The sequence below is a fragment of the Dermacentor andersoni genome, chromosome 5 (genome assembly GCF_023375885.2).
Source record: "Dermacentor andersoni chromosome 5, qqDerAnde1_hic_scaffold, whole genome shotgun sequence".
Classification (NCBI taxonomy): Eukaryota; Metazoa; Arthropoda; class Arachnida; order Ixodida; family Ixodidae; genus Dermacentor; species Dermacentor andersoni.
In genome coordinates this window covers 66,449,334-66,465,255 of record NC_092818.1, presented here as the reverse complement: position 1 = coordinate 66,465,255, position 15,922 = coordinate 66,449,334, and the positions used below count along the sequence as shown (strand labels likewise).

The window sequence follows — 15,922 nt, the reverse complement described above, 5'->3', positions numbered from 1 at the left end:
GGGACCGGTTAGACAAGAATTCTTTGATCCAAATCAGAACGTTGTGGTCCAGGTTTAACTGGTTTAGTATAAAAAGTAATCGTTGATGCGGCACTTTATCAAACGCTTTTGCGTAATCTAAGAAAATGGCATCAGTTATTATGTTGGTGTCGAGGTTAACATGCAAGTCATGAATTAAAATGGCCAGTTGGGTCTCGCATGAGAAGCCCTTTCGGAAGCCATGCTGAGATGGATGAAAAAAGTTATTTTTATCGAGAAATGCCATGATATTAGAATAAATGACATGCTCCATGATTTTGCACGGGACGCTTGTTAATGATATGAGGCGGTAATTTAGTGGGGAATCTTTTTTACTAGATTTGTAGACAGGAACAACCTTCCCCACTTTCCAATCATTTGGCAAGTGACCTACAGATAGTGAACGAGAAAATAAAATACACAGATACGCAGTAATGGTATGTCTGGTGTTCTTTAACAGCTTGGAATTGATTTCGTCGACGCCTGTCGATGAAGGAAGCTTAATGTTATCTAACAATGATAAAATTCCATCATGAGTTATTGTGATAGCAGGCATAGTAGACAAAGTTTTAGCTGGTGTCGTAAGCAGAGGTGTACTGGGTTCTTTTGTGAAAACTGTGCTAAAAGCAATGTTGAAGGTGTTAGCGCATTCGAGGTCCCCGACGGTTTCTCCCAATTCGTTGGTCAGAGTGATAGCGCGCGATTCGATAGGGTTGATGACCTTCCAAAATTTTCTCGCGTTATCATTTAACAATTTTGTCAAATCGTTGTTGAAAAATTTGAACTTAGCATTTCTCACAGCAATCAGGTAGGCATTCTCGGCAGTATAGTACCGCTGCCACGCATTAGACGAGGCTCTTATCTTAGCAGCACGAAAGAAGCGCTCTTTTCTGCCTTCTAATGTTTTAAGTGTCCTAGTGTACCATGGCTTTTGGTGATTTTCACGGAAAGTAATTTTAGGAATGAATTTGTTGGCCAAGTCCTGTATTTTGTATTTGAATACCTCCCAGCTCTTCTGGAGAGGCATGCTGTAAAATTGGGCTTCAAATAAAGGGAAAAAATTTCTAAGCTCGTTGTTAATTGCGTCATAGTTACCTTTTTCATATAGAAGGATTGTTTTCTTACGTTTTTCGCGCCGTTCAAGGCAGAACGAAAATTCGGCGTGGATAACTTTGTGATCACTAATTTCTTGCAGGTAAGTTATATGTGATAAGCTCTCTGGATTCGTAGTTAGTATAAGATCCAAGATATTAGCACTGACGCCAGCAACACGCGTTGGTTCCCTTACCAACTGAGTGAGATTGGCATTCACACATACTTCTATAAAATCCTTTAATTCTCTGTGGTTCGCACCTGAGGGAGCTAGTTTCTGCCAGTCGATACCGGGATAATTGAAATCACCGAATAGCAATATATGTGAATTTGGATGTGCAGTACCGAGATCAATCAGAATATTGTTCAGCTCACTTGCAAAGTTAAGTGAAGTATGCGGAGCCCTGTAGCAAACACCAAGCAAAACGGATTGCGCCGATGAGCGAAAAATTAACCATAACATTTCTAAATCAGAGACGATGTCTAATGGTGTGCGCGATAAATTAGGGCCCACAGCAATCAAGACACCGCCCCCTCGAGTGCATCTGCGGTCATTTCTGAAAACTTGGAAACCTGCCAAGTCGGCAAGTACTTCTGTATCAGTGACATCAGGGGTAAGCCACGTTTCGGTTAGTATAAGTATGCTGCTGTTTGAAGAAATCATGATGTTAGACACGAGTTCACGCTTAGGTAGGAAACTGCGAATATTTGTGAATATGACAGACAATGAAATATTATTTCTTGGCATGGTTTGGGGGCAGGTAATCACATTTTTCCGGGCGGACGATTGCTATAACACTTCTCTTACAGTTTCAGATACGCTATCAAACACGTAGCGCTTCTGTCCGATGTGCGGGGTTTTGTAGCGCAGATTAAATGGGGCAGATTGCTTTCTGGCAAATGCAACGAGCTGGCTGCGAGCAATTCGAACTGCACGAGAAAAATCTTCGCCAATACTATAATTGGTACCTTTTAGTTTCCGGGCGCTCGACAGGACAGTTTCTTTTGCTTTGAAAAATGTGAATTTTGTTATTATTGGATGGGGTTTGTCGTTCGAATGACGTCCGAGACGATGGGCGCGCTCTATCTCTTTTGTGTCGATGTGTACATCTAAATGCTCGCGGCAATGTTTAATTATAAGTTGTTCTGATTGTGCGTACGATTCAGGTGTAGTTTCAGGGAGTCCGTAGAATACCAAGTTGTTCCGTCGCGTTCGGTTTTCCGCATCATCAAAACGTGCCTCTAGTTTTGAAATTAAGCGAGTAGCTTTAGTTGCGTCGGCGCGGAGAACTTCTGTGTCTGTTTTAAGTGTTACAAGGCTTTCGTAATGGCTCTCAAGTTCGGTCATACGTTTGCCTAGGTCAGATACATTTCTGTCTGTCGCTAATAACTGAGATTTTAGATATTGAACTTCAGAAGTAAGCTTGGACTGGCCAGTAGATATCTTCTTTAGCTCTGCGAGGATAGCTGCAGTATCCGGACCGGGGTTAGTTTCTATATCACCGGAAAGTAGGAGTAACAGCGAAAAAACGACATGAAAACAATCAGCAAGAACAGCGTTAAGGCACTGTGGGCTTGGCAGCTGTCTAAGAAGTAGTTGTTAGACTTTTTGGCAAAGAGGCTGAAACGTTCACCAACCTGCATTACGAAGACGAAAGGATTAGTGGCCTGCGCGGTGGCAAATCCGCCAAGCCCACAAAGTGCCACTGGTGGCTGCTCCTGTTTTATAGCTGGCCCTAGTAGTGATGTTGGATGCGATGGGGCTTCCCATTCTGTGGCGAGGGGCAGATAATCCAAGGACGAGTGTGTCGTTCCAAAGACGGGTGAAGCGATGGCAGTGGCTCGTTGACGAGCGCCTGATACATCCACGCTCAGATGGATTGGTAAATATGAAGGTGCGGTCAGTGGCGTAGTCGCCAGTCCAGGAAGGAAAAGACACGCGGTGAATGGTCCGAGCACCTGCATTTCGAAGACGAAAGGATTAGTGGCCTGCGCAGTGGCAAAGCCGCCAAGCCCACCCAATTGAATCTGGTGTGGGAGAACCGTGGTTGTTGCACAAATGATGTAGCTCTTGAACAAACACACGAAGAGGGTCGCCCATGCGCAACAGTTATCAGTAAGCATGTCTCCTTAGGCAGCCTACGAATTCACTGTCTCCCTTTGGACAAATCATTATTATTTGGCTAATCTCACCACGCTGGCATTCCTTCAAAACGATGCGCCGTGATGTTTACGGCTCTTATGGCTCTTCCACCGAACGCTACACTACACTACGTATACCCTGCGATGTGCTGTTCCTCATATTTTTCTTTACTGTCATTGTAATCAAGCACCAGATATGACCGTACTTTGTTTTTCATCCACAAGCCTCTCGTGTGACCTGACATGCATTAGTTAACGGTATTGCATGTATCAAATAATGCAAAGAAGCCTTTTGTTGCCGAAGGAACTCAATGAAGCCTTTCGTTTAGGTTGTTTTTAGTTTCCTAGTGAAATGTTCCGTATGTTATCCCAGTAAGTCAATATCTTTTACGTATGCTTTCCGTATAGTTCTTATGGAGTCTTTGTCTGTACCAATAACATTCCCTTCAATTTTCATAAGAATTGTACGGAAAACATGTGGAATACTTGTGTACATGCGAAACGCCTTTATAGAGTTGGGACTATTCGATATTCGATTCGATTACTGCATTTTGCTATATAAACACCCCCGCTCTTTCTTTTATTTTTTTTTTTTTTTTGCTTGCTCTTAGGGTCAGGGTGTTTCCATGCAAAAGCTGCACAGCTGTAGAAGGGGCACGTGTTAATCTTGTGTTGACAGACATGTTGATACGGTGCAGGCCCATATCAAGATCTCCCGTCAGCAGTGCGGTGGAGCCCTCGTCAACCATTACTACGTTGTTACGGCGGCGCACTGCGTACATCAGTGAGTATAAGGCAGTCAGCCGTAGCAGTCGGATTCAGAATCTTGGCTCGCGTATCCAGCAATGCAAAAAACTGTACTTACGCCTGTGCGCATTAGCTTCCAAATGAACTAAGTGGCTTTGTGGGAGCGTTTAACTAGGTGACTTTAATATATGGTGCACACGCTGTGTACGATGTTCCTGCTACCATCACAGCTGCAGCCATCGCTTTTGCGATCCTTAATGTTGTCCGGACCAACCAGAGCCTCATAACGAAATATGACTGGTAAAAAATGTGCAGCTGTAGGTGTCTAAATTAAGTGATGAATTTAGAACGAGAAAAAAGGGGGTTAGCCAAGGGGCCCAATTTTTTGTTCTCGTTCATTACACAACGAGGGTCTCGAATCCGGCAACATTGATGCCTTCAGGTAGCATGCACGGGTTTATTGACCAGTTGGCTTCACCCAAAAAGATCACGTACTCGTGACGCCTGTGGCAGAAAGGATGTTCCACATCCGGCACCAAGGTTTGTGAGTGATGGCGCTGGCTAACACTCCCAAGGTTAGTTGTAGTAGTAAAAAATAAATACACAAGAAAAGGGATGGGGAAACGTCGCCGTGGTAGCTCACTTGGTTAGAGCATCGTACGCATACGCATAATACGAAGACGTGGGATTGTTCTCCACCCGCAGCAAGGTGTTTTTTCATCCACTTTTATCCACTGAGTTAGTAAGTGAAAGTAATTTCCCCTATGTTTTCTTTGGTCTCTTTGTTTGTTGGCTTCTTATATGCGGATTGGGCACCTATATATTTTTGCAAGGGCACTCTGCTTTCGCTGCCCTATTGGCATAAAACGACGTAAGATGTTATGTAGAGATGAAATGCCTGTTGGCACTCTACACACATGTAAAATTATGCTGTAGCAAGGTGCATGCTTTCTTTAAGATGACGTGAAGCAGCGCATATTTGGCGTCTTTGTTGGCTTCTCCTGATGAATTTAGGTAGTTCTTCCCGACCATTGTGAAACCAATGATAGTATATTTGAGAGTTTGCTGCTTTTACCTGATTGATCGTAAAACTCAGTCGATTTTAGTGTGAAAAACGAACGACTGCTCAAATTATTTGTCCCAGTTGCTTCCTTACACCCACTGTTATCGACAACCTGCACTGCGTGGCACACAGAACGTCGCGGAGGAAACGCATGAGCCACAAGGAGGTGCCGAGCTACAAGGAGTAAGTCCGGGTGGTAGCAAGGCTAAAAGACCATCGCACGGCTTGGTACTTGGCTTTTTCGAGGAAATCCGACCTCTTACTCCGGTCGTAGATGCTGTTTCTGGCAGCGCGTCTTCCCGTTTGAAGACACTTTTCCTTTGCCATATATGTATCACAGACTGGTCCTTCCCTCAATAAAGCTTTATTGGGTCAATCTGTATAGTATGCCGCCACATAATCGATCTCTAGTAATAACAGGCCATGGCGCTAACTCTTCCAGCGACAACTCAATGCATGCATAGTCCGTGGAAGCTCTCCGGGAAGCTTTATTGCATTTGTATGTTTGCAAACATAGTTCCAAAAAGACTTCCAGCTAAGCCTTCTGGAACTGCAGAAGTACAATAGACTATAAATAAATAGAGCTATCCAGGTGACACCGGTATTCCTGTAGAATCAGAATGTTTGAAAATTGAGTTCTACCGCTAAGGTCAACAAGAAAGAGAGATATAACTTTGTTATGTCCTTGATGGGGTTCAGGGGTGGCGGGGATCGGGAGACTAACCCCCAGTCCCCCCCTTCAGACGGCGGTCAGTGCTTGTTTTGTGGCGGCGTCTTCGGCCATCCGGACGGCCCAGAGCTGCTCCTCTGGGTCCAAGCTGAACAGCAAAGGAAGCTTCGTGCATGAGCTCGACGCATGTGAAACGTTCCATATGTCTGAACATATCAAGAGCGTGTGCCTCTAGTATACTTATAGGACTAAATACATGTTTTTGCTTGGCTAACTTGACTGTCAAGAAATGCATGACCGGAAGTTTTCCGGGGTGGTGAGCGCACGAAGGCCTATACACGCACGAGATCTATGCCGCGCGCTTGTGCATCCACAGCTTATGCATGCACGACTCCGTGGCCTCCGGTCTTTCGCAGCACGCCCCTGCGTCGAATCTCGGTGATCCTGGGCGCGTACGACATCCAGGACCAGCGGTACCAGTCGTCCCAGGCGCAGGCGTACAGCGTGCTCGAGAAGAAGATCCACCCGAACTTCGCCTTCTCGGCGTCGCAGCCGGACCGCTTCGACGTGGCGCTGCTCAGGCTGGACCGGCACGTGCGCTACCAGGAGAACATCCTGCCCATCTGCCTGCCGCCCAGGGGGTGGACCTTCGAAGGGTGGCGAGCCACCGTCACCGGATGGGGAAAGACAGACTCCACGCTCAGTAGGCCGGGCCCCCGGCCCATCCTCCCCTACAATTGCGCACGTATCAATGCACGCGCGCTAGCAGATTCCTGTGGCGAGAGGAATGGATACTGGTTAAGCTGGCGCACGTTGGTGATTCCTGGTCGACTAACAATGCGCACAAAGCAAAAAATCCAAAGAAGGCAGACGTTCAGAGGGAGATGGAGACGTGAAAGGATCAACGGTGGTGCAAGAAAAAAAAGAAGGGGGGGGGGGGGGGTCGCTGGGGCCATCGTTTCCAAAAGGGGACTCGCCGCAACCATGTCCCCTTGTCGCGACATTCCTTGTTTCACAATGAGAGAAGACAGTTGGGCTAGTTGGTGCTTATTACAGACTCGATACGTCATTAACTAGCCCGGAAAAAAGATCGGACGACAGCAAGGAGCACACGGGACAGAATGGTAGTGTCACGGGCGCTTCTTTCTGTCGCCAGATGTCCTTTTCGCGCTAGTTAATGAAGCCTCAAGTCTGTGATTCCTTGTTTCGGCACAGTTGAAGAGAGAGAGAGAGAAAGGGGAAAGGCAGGGAGGTTAATTAGAGGGGTAGATCCGGTTTGCTACCCTACGCTGGGGAGAGAGGGGAGGGGGAGGTAAAGTGATAACAAAGAAGAGATAAAGAAACGGGAAAAGAAAACGAACGTGCCAGGGCTGTGTGTTTGCATTCTTTGCTGCGCATAGGGCGTGTGCTCCTTCGTGCCGAAGGGATACTGCATAGGACGTAGAGATTTTGTGTTCCTGTAAATTTCACCTACACCATGGCCGTCTAGGGAGGGTCTGGCTAGAGTAGGGTGACGTAACAGACTCAGAAGCACAAATCGAAGTCTATCGAATATTACAAATGACTGGGGCTCAGCGCTATCCCTGCTTTATTTTCATTTTTCTTTTCTTTCGCAAGAGCGCTGTACGTATTCTATGATGTCAAGTTGCCAACTAAACCCCGCTTTCTGCATCGACAAATAAATACGAAAGGAATGAAGGTTGAACATTGTGAATTGGTAGTAGCGTCCATGTAAAGGCCGTGAGAAGTTGTTTTAGGAATTCCTAAACATAGAAGACGCTAGAGACGTGAGGATCAGTTAGGGAAGCACGGATATTCGAAGAGATTGAATAAAGAAACTTATTTGCTGCTTTCAATCTGCTCCTCCGATTAGGATTATACTGCTTACTTTTTTTAATGTTTCAGCAGCTTACGAGTAATCTTCATTGATCTGGAAATGGCTGAAAAACCACTGTAAAGCAAAAGAAGTATCAATACTGTGCCGAATCGCCACTGTCGTTGACGAAATAGCCTACACTGAAACCGCGTCACTGAAGCAGTAGAACTACGAAGGTTGTGATTCTTCACTTCACACAGGAGCTAGAATACGAACGAAATGCAATTCTCATCATTTTGCTTAGAAGCTTCACCGCATCCTTAACAATTTTTTTTTCATATTGCGACTTTTCTAAAGACTCCCCAAATAATTAATATCAGCAGGGACAACAATTTTCACAATAGCAAAGACCGCCCAATCCCCTGAAAGGTGGCCTCCCGGTTCATAGTGCAGCTGGTTTCAAGCTGTCATGGCGCCCTTCTATCGTCCAGGAATAGCACTTTGCAATTTTAACTAATTGTATATAATAGAATACGTTTTCACGTGAGGCCAGCACACCTCCGCTGCTATGAGGATTATAGAAAGTGCATTACCTAAGGAATAGACTGCCTGTTCACAAACACTGATGCAAGATCCTGCACATTTGAATTTTCGTTAACATCTTCGCTTTATTTTTGTTACTTTGGTCAGTGATTTTGTTTTCCGTAGGAATTCCTGAGCCTGCTCACATTAGTAGCGCCCACACAGCGAACAACAAATACGCACAACTTTAAATTGCGTGTACGCGTTTAAACGACTTCCACAAATTGATGTTCCTAGTGGGACGCTACTAGCACGTTACATTAATTGCTTCCTGTTCGTCAACGTTTCATGCTCAAACTTAATTTTTTTTTCTCAGGCGAGAAAAAGAAGGAGTCTGTTGTATCGAAACCTGTTTTGCATATGATGTTCCAATTATGGTGCAAAGTTAGACGAAATCTGGCACACTACGCCGACCTATGCCACTACGCTTTTTACCTGTGAACAAGGCCGAAACGTCTTCTCTTCTTTTAAATTTACTTTGGTCGGCGTATACAGTGTCCTGGGTTTTGTCTAAGTTTTCCTCATGTTCCGTCCCGACGGGCTTCCGTCAAACACTAAACTTCATGTTTCAATTACATATTCTGTGCGTTTTCTCCTACGATTTCGTTCTCAATGTCCGACGTTTCCGATTAAGTAGCTTACGAATGTGACCCTCAGCTGGGCGTACAAACACCCTTCGACAGTACGTACTGGGTTCCAATTGTGTCGTCGAGACAAATTCAAGAATAATTTGCTAAATTGAATTTCCTGCAATAAAAGTAGTACAGACTAAGCCAATGCAGTATCTTTTTTAAAAAAACTGACTATACAGTGCTCGGAGCTGCGGAAATTAAAAACTGTGGTGCGTTTGGTAATCGGAGCGTGGCTTCAGGCAGAGTAACGTGCCAAACCCGTGCGCCCTCTGTGGCGTCCCGCAGGTAACCGCTACGGCACGCGGGTCCTGCAGAAAGTGGAGGTGCCCATCATAACGCGCAGCGAGTGCGAGCACTGGCACCACATCCGCGGCATCCGCATCAGGATCCACCAGGAGATGATGTGCGCCGGCTACAAGGAAGGGCGCAGGGACGCCTGTGTGGTAAGACTCCGGCAGAACGCCTGCTCGTTAGCGAATGCGTCGCTCGCTGCACACTCACGGACCATTCACTCTCTCCCTTCGCGCTGTGGAGTGTCCACATATTCTCACGTCCGCGACAATGACTCCGGAACGAGTGATTTAGCGCGATCAATCCTTCAACTCTTTTATTTCTGCACTTGCGAGCACTGTTGAAGCGGAAATAGTTCCCTCGTTGTAAAGAAAAGCTCATCGGTAGGTAACGTAAATACATGCAAAGCGGTCGAGTAAAAAGGATTTGTAAAAAGCATAAAGTAAAAACATTTGCCACCCCCCTGGGCAGTCGCTAGACTTCAACGTTCGCTTTTAAACGCAGCAAACCTACGTAGCAACAACGCAACAAGCCTCTCCATGTGTGTAGGAGAGATCGGCCTCAGGGGTGATGCCTTCTACTCGTTCTCTCTTAGGCAAACGGTAAATATCAAAAGTACTCCGGCATAATAGAGAAGCGAGTGAAAAAGACAGAGACACCATATCACAAAGAGAAGCCGGCTAAAACAAACAAACAAACGGTAACGCAGAGTTCACGTAAAGTTCAAATTAGCACATTGTACAGCAGAGCAAGTAACGTCATTTAAGATTATAGAGCAGTTCATTGCAGTTGACTTGTATTTCAACGGATCACAGTCTGCAGTACAATATATTTTTATTGTCACGATTCTAAAGGAAGATTTAGTTGTTGTCTTTACCTAAATTGCGCAGCTTTTTTTTTTTTCGGTTCACGTCGTTCGGTAGATCACTTGGAGCTTTTACCTGCATGCTCTGGAAAGCTTTTGTGGGATCTGCTCGATCAGAAAGCGAGGGACATAAAACGTAACCTTCTGCTTGTATAAGAACTGCAATTCGAATGGAATAGTTGTGAATTAACGGCAAAATTTATGTTCATTGTTCGTAACCCTATACATAGCTGCTCATAATGTCCAGGCAGGTATACGGCGTCACTCTGCGCCCACCACCTTCTTGTACCCAGTAGCATGCAAGTTTTTTTTTATACCCCCCCCCCCCCCCTTTCCAACTGTGGCGGTATTCCTGATGTTAATCGCGGAAACGGTTTTCGGTGGCCTACTTCGTGCTTTCATTACGGGTGGCATTCTCGAACGGTCACTTTTGGGGATACAGCAGCTTTCATGTGATTTCGTGTGACACGGCGTCCGACGCTTAGGCGTCTATCTTAACGAAAAAGTGCGCGAAAAAGACGTAGACGAGAAAAGAGAAACGACCAACACGGGCGCCATCCACAAGTAACAGTTCATTTCTAAAGAAACAGAAGAAGTACAAAACTATGCTGAAAGGAGAACAAACAGCCTCTCAAGTGTGCACGACAAAACTAAAATAACATACACGTGGCAACAGCAACAGCAGCAAGTGGCGAGCGACAAACCTGCAGGATGTTTTGTCAATCATAAGACGAAGTACGTGGATTACAAAATTAAAGTTGTTTATAAAATACCGTGTTCTTGTGGAAAGGTTTACATAAGACAAACAAACCGATCTTTCAATATCAGGATCCAGGAACATGCACTCAATGTAAAGAATGGCGCTGGTTCACATTTGGCGGTTCATTGTCGCTTAAGATTGTGTAAACCCGTTTTCGATAAAACTAAGATTGTGCACAGGCACAGAGCGCAAAACAACAAGGAATATAATGAAAGCCTTTTACATGTTTTTTGGAGGGTGGCGGATGCCTCAGTCAACCCTCGATAGCATTGTCACAGGCAGAAGCGTCTTACCTTCGGGATTTTCTGCAAATACGTTCTGGATTAGCCAGCTTTTCTGTTGCCACGTGTGCGTTATTTCAGTTTTCTCGTTCACACTTGAGAGGGTGTTTGTTCTCCTTTCAGCATAATTTTCTACTAATTCTGTTTCTTTCAAAATAAACTCTTAGTTGCGAGTAGCGCCCGTGTTTGTCGCTTCTCTCTTTCTCGTCTACGTCTTTTTCGCGCACCTTTTAGTTAACATGGAACCACACCAACTCACCCAACTCTCAGTTTTGATGCTTAGGCGTCTTATACATGTCTATACAGTGGCGGCATTCCCGGTACTTTGCGATGGCAGCGTGCTCGGCAGGATGCGAGGAACGCCGTCGGCCGTAGACGCCGAAGCGTCGGACGCCGAGTCATGCGAAATCTCTCGAAAGTGACCATGTCCCCTAAAGTGACCGTTCGAGAACGCCACCGCATGTCATAAACAGCCATACTTGCCGCACTTGTATATACACATCTATATCAAAGCAACTTGGATGGTCTTGTCTTTTCAGGGCGATTCCGGCGGTCCGATGATGCTGAACTTGAATGGTCGGTGGACGCTCGTCGGAATCACGTCAGCAGGATTTGGATGCGCGCAATCGTTCCAGCCCGGCATCTACCACCAAGTGTCCATGTCGGTCGACTGGGTCATCGCGAACATGCAGTGACCGGCAGCATCACAAACGAAAGAAACGGCAGTGTTCCCACCCTATGTGCAGGCAAAGTGTCCACTGTAAGCGTGCATTGTTTCAAATGCCTCCTGGTCATGAGAGAGTGAAACAGCGTTACTACACAAGTTCCGCAAAAGGAAATGATAGCTTCGAGCCGGCGACCTCGTTGTCAGTTTCTTAGATACCGTCAAATGAGGCTCGTTTCAATTGTTTTACGAACCCAGCATCAAGGAAAGCTTCAAATATGGTAACATACTATGATGGATTGGCAGGATGGGGCGACTCAGCATATGCATAAGTGAAATCTCCAATGTGCCCTGGTCAGCTATATCAAACTGTAATTGGCACGACCACGAAATTATTTGTACAGTGCACTTTATTACGAAATGAAAAACTTACGCACGTTCCAGCTTTCCCTACACACATAAAGCACGTTTACGATGCCTCAAGAGCGACTGCCCACACATGGTATGGCGTCAAAAACCCATTACACGCGAAAATCAATATGCTGTGTCATCGTAAGACTGCAGCCTTCACGGTTGACTGCGTTAGTGCAGTAGTGGTATAATTTCGCCATTTGTTAGACTCATTCAGATGAAGGGATTGAGGCTCTCAGTCGGACACATTTATTCAGTGTAATGGCAGTGGCGGAAAAGGAACGACTGAACTAGCTATAACAAACCTATCAAGTTATTCATTTATCTGCGATGCAGGGTCAGCTGCGGCATTCTTAAGAACACACAGACCGTAGATATACGTTGGCGCAAGGACACTACTAACCGATTACTTGACTCGTCTTCGCTTAGACTGCCACATTTGCTTAAAGTACGAAGCCGCTGTGGTTTAACGATTCACTAAATTGACTAAACTGCAGAAAAGTCAAACGTCGCTTCTGACACTATGCGATGCATTTGCGAACGCGCAACCTTCTACATTTTGGCCCTTTGATTTGATGCTAGCTCCTTGACCATATGCATCACGATCATATAATGGTTCATATGTATCGCGATCATATAACACTTTTAGTGCGGTAATTTATGTATGTAGGCCCTTTGCAGCGCCCTGTAACTGCTGGCGCGTACCGTCAAGAGAACACCAGTCGGTCTATGTCAGCGTTGGCAGGTATATGAGCATGCTCCACGGTAAATACTTTCGTAAGATACAGCCTACACAGTCATAGCACTATCCCACAATGCACGAATCATTGGCGCCAAAATACTTACAGGCAAACATGACTGTATAAAGACAGTTTATTGGCACTCATTTTTGCACATAGTGTTCATTGTTGTTTGCAACGCCATAAAAAGCGTTAATGAAAACCTGACGAAACATCCAACGTTTCCAGTCCGAAAACAAGCAAGGAAGATGATATGGAAGGATATGTTGGACTTCTGAACAGAGTCCTACGGTCCTAGTTGAACCGGTGCGGTGGATGCTCGCGATTGATTCCTGAATCCCAATCTGCTTCTTTTCTTTCGCACAGGGGAAGGGAAGGCGGGCACAAAACGAGAAGAGAAACATTGCAAAGGAAATGAGCAACGCTAAGAAAAAGAAAAAGAAAAAGCAAGCAGCAAAGGTAAAAACACATGTGCTGCGCATTCCTACACGGCGCTTCTGTTTTACAGGAATTGTTACGAAATGGAAGACTACCGAGTGTCTGCAAGTGCGGTAGATTACACGCTCGATCGTGACTCGAGTACAATGGACAACAACGGCGGCGATGACGAACATCGAGTGAACAGTGTTTGCTGCAGTCCGTGGACAAAGTGCTCGGCGACGAAAGCGTGTGTTGCCCGAGGGAGAAGGAACGCCGGCGACTGATATCAAATCAAACGTTGTCGACCAAGGGACGATGTGCCAATCGTACTCTTCCCGGATGATGGGACCATGGCGCAACTTGCCTTTTTTTTTGTGCGTGTGTGTGCGTGCGTAGCGCGCTCCTTCCACGGTAGAGTGTCCGTGAACTGACGTGTTGTTACAGCGACTCATTAAATGTTAGGTATTTCCAGCACAGTTGCCTCCCGAGTCTCTTTCACTGCTTTTTGTCTGTCTGCGCACCAACGCATTTCGTGTACGTGTGATCAGGTAAGTATGTGATGGTACTCTGACATGCGCTAGTCGTGTACAGTGCGGTTGCTTTCAGCATGGAGCGAGAACCGCGCGAATGCTGTTTAATGGCAAGAAGAAGTTTTTGAGCTTGCAGCAAATTAATTTCGCGCCTACGGGTCTACGTGGATGCACTTCTTTCTGGCACAGGAACCGTGATAAAGACAATGCTGGCAGTTTTTTTTATTATATATATCTTGTGAATATAAGTAAGAGACCGGCGCATTTCCGGATACCCTGGGCTTCACTCGTTAATGAGTAGTGAAACCGCTGAAAAACAATGAAGCGACACGAAAAGTAACAACACGCCTACAAAGCTCCGTACACGGGAGCAAATAATGCGCTTGAGTATTTCTAAAATCATATCCATCTTAGTGGAATATTAAGGAGTATAAAGTAAGTCAAGCGCGAAATTAGTCATTAGAATTGGAATTATAATTAATAAGTAACTAGTTAACTTTTATCTGTAACTATGGAATACACTGTACTATTTTAAATGAGCAATATCAACTTAACTTTGAAATATTTGGGAACTTTTACATCACCATCCATGGCCCAAGTGCGAGATAACAATTACAAATCCATGACGTCATACATGGCGTTCGTGTGCTGGGTATATTGGCACGAAAAAAAAAGTTCGCCCCCCCCCTAATTTTCTCTTCTCGTAATCAACTCCTTACCGAAATTGCCGAAAATAAAGCTTTCAAGGATTACGTTATCAGTCTACTGATCTGGAGTCTCTCTTTAGCTCTCTTTAATGTCCCCGCAGGGTATTAATGAATCGCGAAGAAAGCCAGCATTGTGCCAGGCATCGAAGCACAACAGGTAGTTCCGGTGTCCTGCGGGCTCTGTATTGGAGGATCGCGTCACGAAAAGTTTAAGCTTGATAACGGTGACCCGCTTCTGAAAAAAATTAAGAAGCATTCTTGCGTGTTATAGGAGGAATACGGCCTCTTTTTCAAAATCTTTTTTTCTTCATTTAAATACTCGGCAAGCCCGAACTGGGGTTTGTATTCCTTGTAAGTGAAATATCGATCCTTCAAAAGGAGGGAGGTGGACATGACTGAAATGTAGCAATACCGGTTATAGGAACCAATAGAGTTTCTTCCATCTATAAGCACTCGATATTAGAGCACTTCAGGGCTTTGCATGATCGGCACAGCACATTTACAGCTTCATCCCGCCATAGTCTGCGCAGAACGCCACATATAAATAATTTTATTCATTGTTTTTGAATTTCTACCACAGGTGAAATGAGTGAACTCCTGCTACCTTCATGATTTCTTTTCACTCTTCTTTCTTTCCTTTAAAGGTTTCGAGTTTGCTGGGGGATATATGCAGCACACATATAATGTTTTACTTGCCATAAACTATCTCCACAAACCGTCCAAACCAGCCGAGCCGAGGCCTGGCAGCGTTAGAGCCGAATCCGAGATATTCGCGAGCGCCGGAAAGAAGGGAAACCGAAATGCATCGATAGAATATACGGTGCGAGCTCCGAACTTTTTCTTTGCCCATTATTGAAACTAGCGCAGCGGTCCTCGGAAGTCCCGCGAGCGACACCGAAGACAACCTGCAACCCCTTACGTCCGGAATCCTCCACGTGGCGGACTTTCCAAAAAGATGTTACTGCAGTGCCTATCTAAGCTGGCACAGAATGAAAATTAAAATACGACGAAATTTTCTTTCTGTTACAGACGTGGGCGTTGTCACTGTGAAGAGAGTGGTAGATCCATGACCCCATTACAGCCGTTCAAGAAGACGAAGCATACACCTGGAAACAAGATTTAAAGAACGTATTTCAAACATGCAAGAGAATTCCAAGCCACGAACTGACAGTTTTCAAGAGGAGGAAGAAACCGTACGATGCAATTATACTTGGAACTCTCGTCACTGATGCCACCAAGTGATCTGAAGGAACGTCGGAGCCGGTCGTATTCACAGCGGAAGAAAGCCGAGAATACGTCAGTGGCCGCGGGAAATTTCGTATGCGCGAATCAGGAAGCGCGTGGGATGGGACAGAGTTTCTGCATATCGGAGGCCTAATTTCACTCGTTGTTTAGCTGGAAAGAAAACCTGCGGACAGCTTCACTTAAGAGCAGGTCGTTCCAGAAGTGTGGTCTCCTGCTGACGCTCACACCATGCACTCTGACAAGCAA

At 45.5% G+C, this 15,922-nt stretch overlaps 1 protein-coding gene across 1 annotated transcript in view; it reads left to right on the top strand.

The window, feature by feature from the left end:
- Positions 1-13,668, top strand: part of LOC126530737 (trypsin-1-like) — a 124,449-nt gene extending 110,781 nt beyond the window's left edge. The window contains exons 5-9 of the mRNA XM_055070776.2: positions 3,951-4,036; positions 6,149-6,435; positions 9,048-9,205; positions 11,499-11,719; positions 13,141-13,668. Coding sequence (XP_054926751.1) covers positions 3,951-4,036; positions 6,149-6,435; positions 9,048-9,205; positions 11,499-11,654 — 687 coding nt within the window. The 3' untranslated portion in view covers positions 11,655-11,719; positions 13,141-13,668. The remainder of the gene's footprint in view (positions 1-3,950; positions 4,037-6,148; positions 6,436-9,047; positions 9,206-11,498; positions 11,720-13,140) is intronic.
- Positions 13,669-15,922: the final 2,254 nt, after the last annotated feature.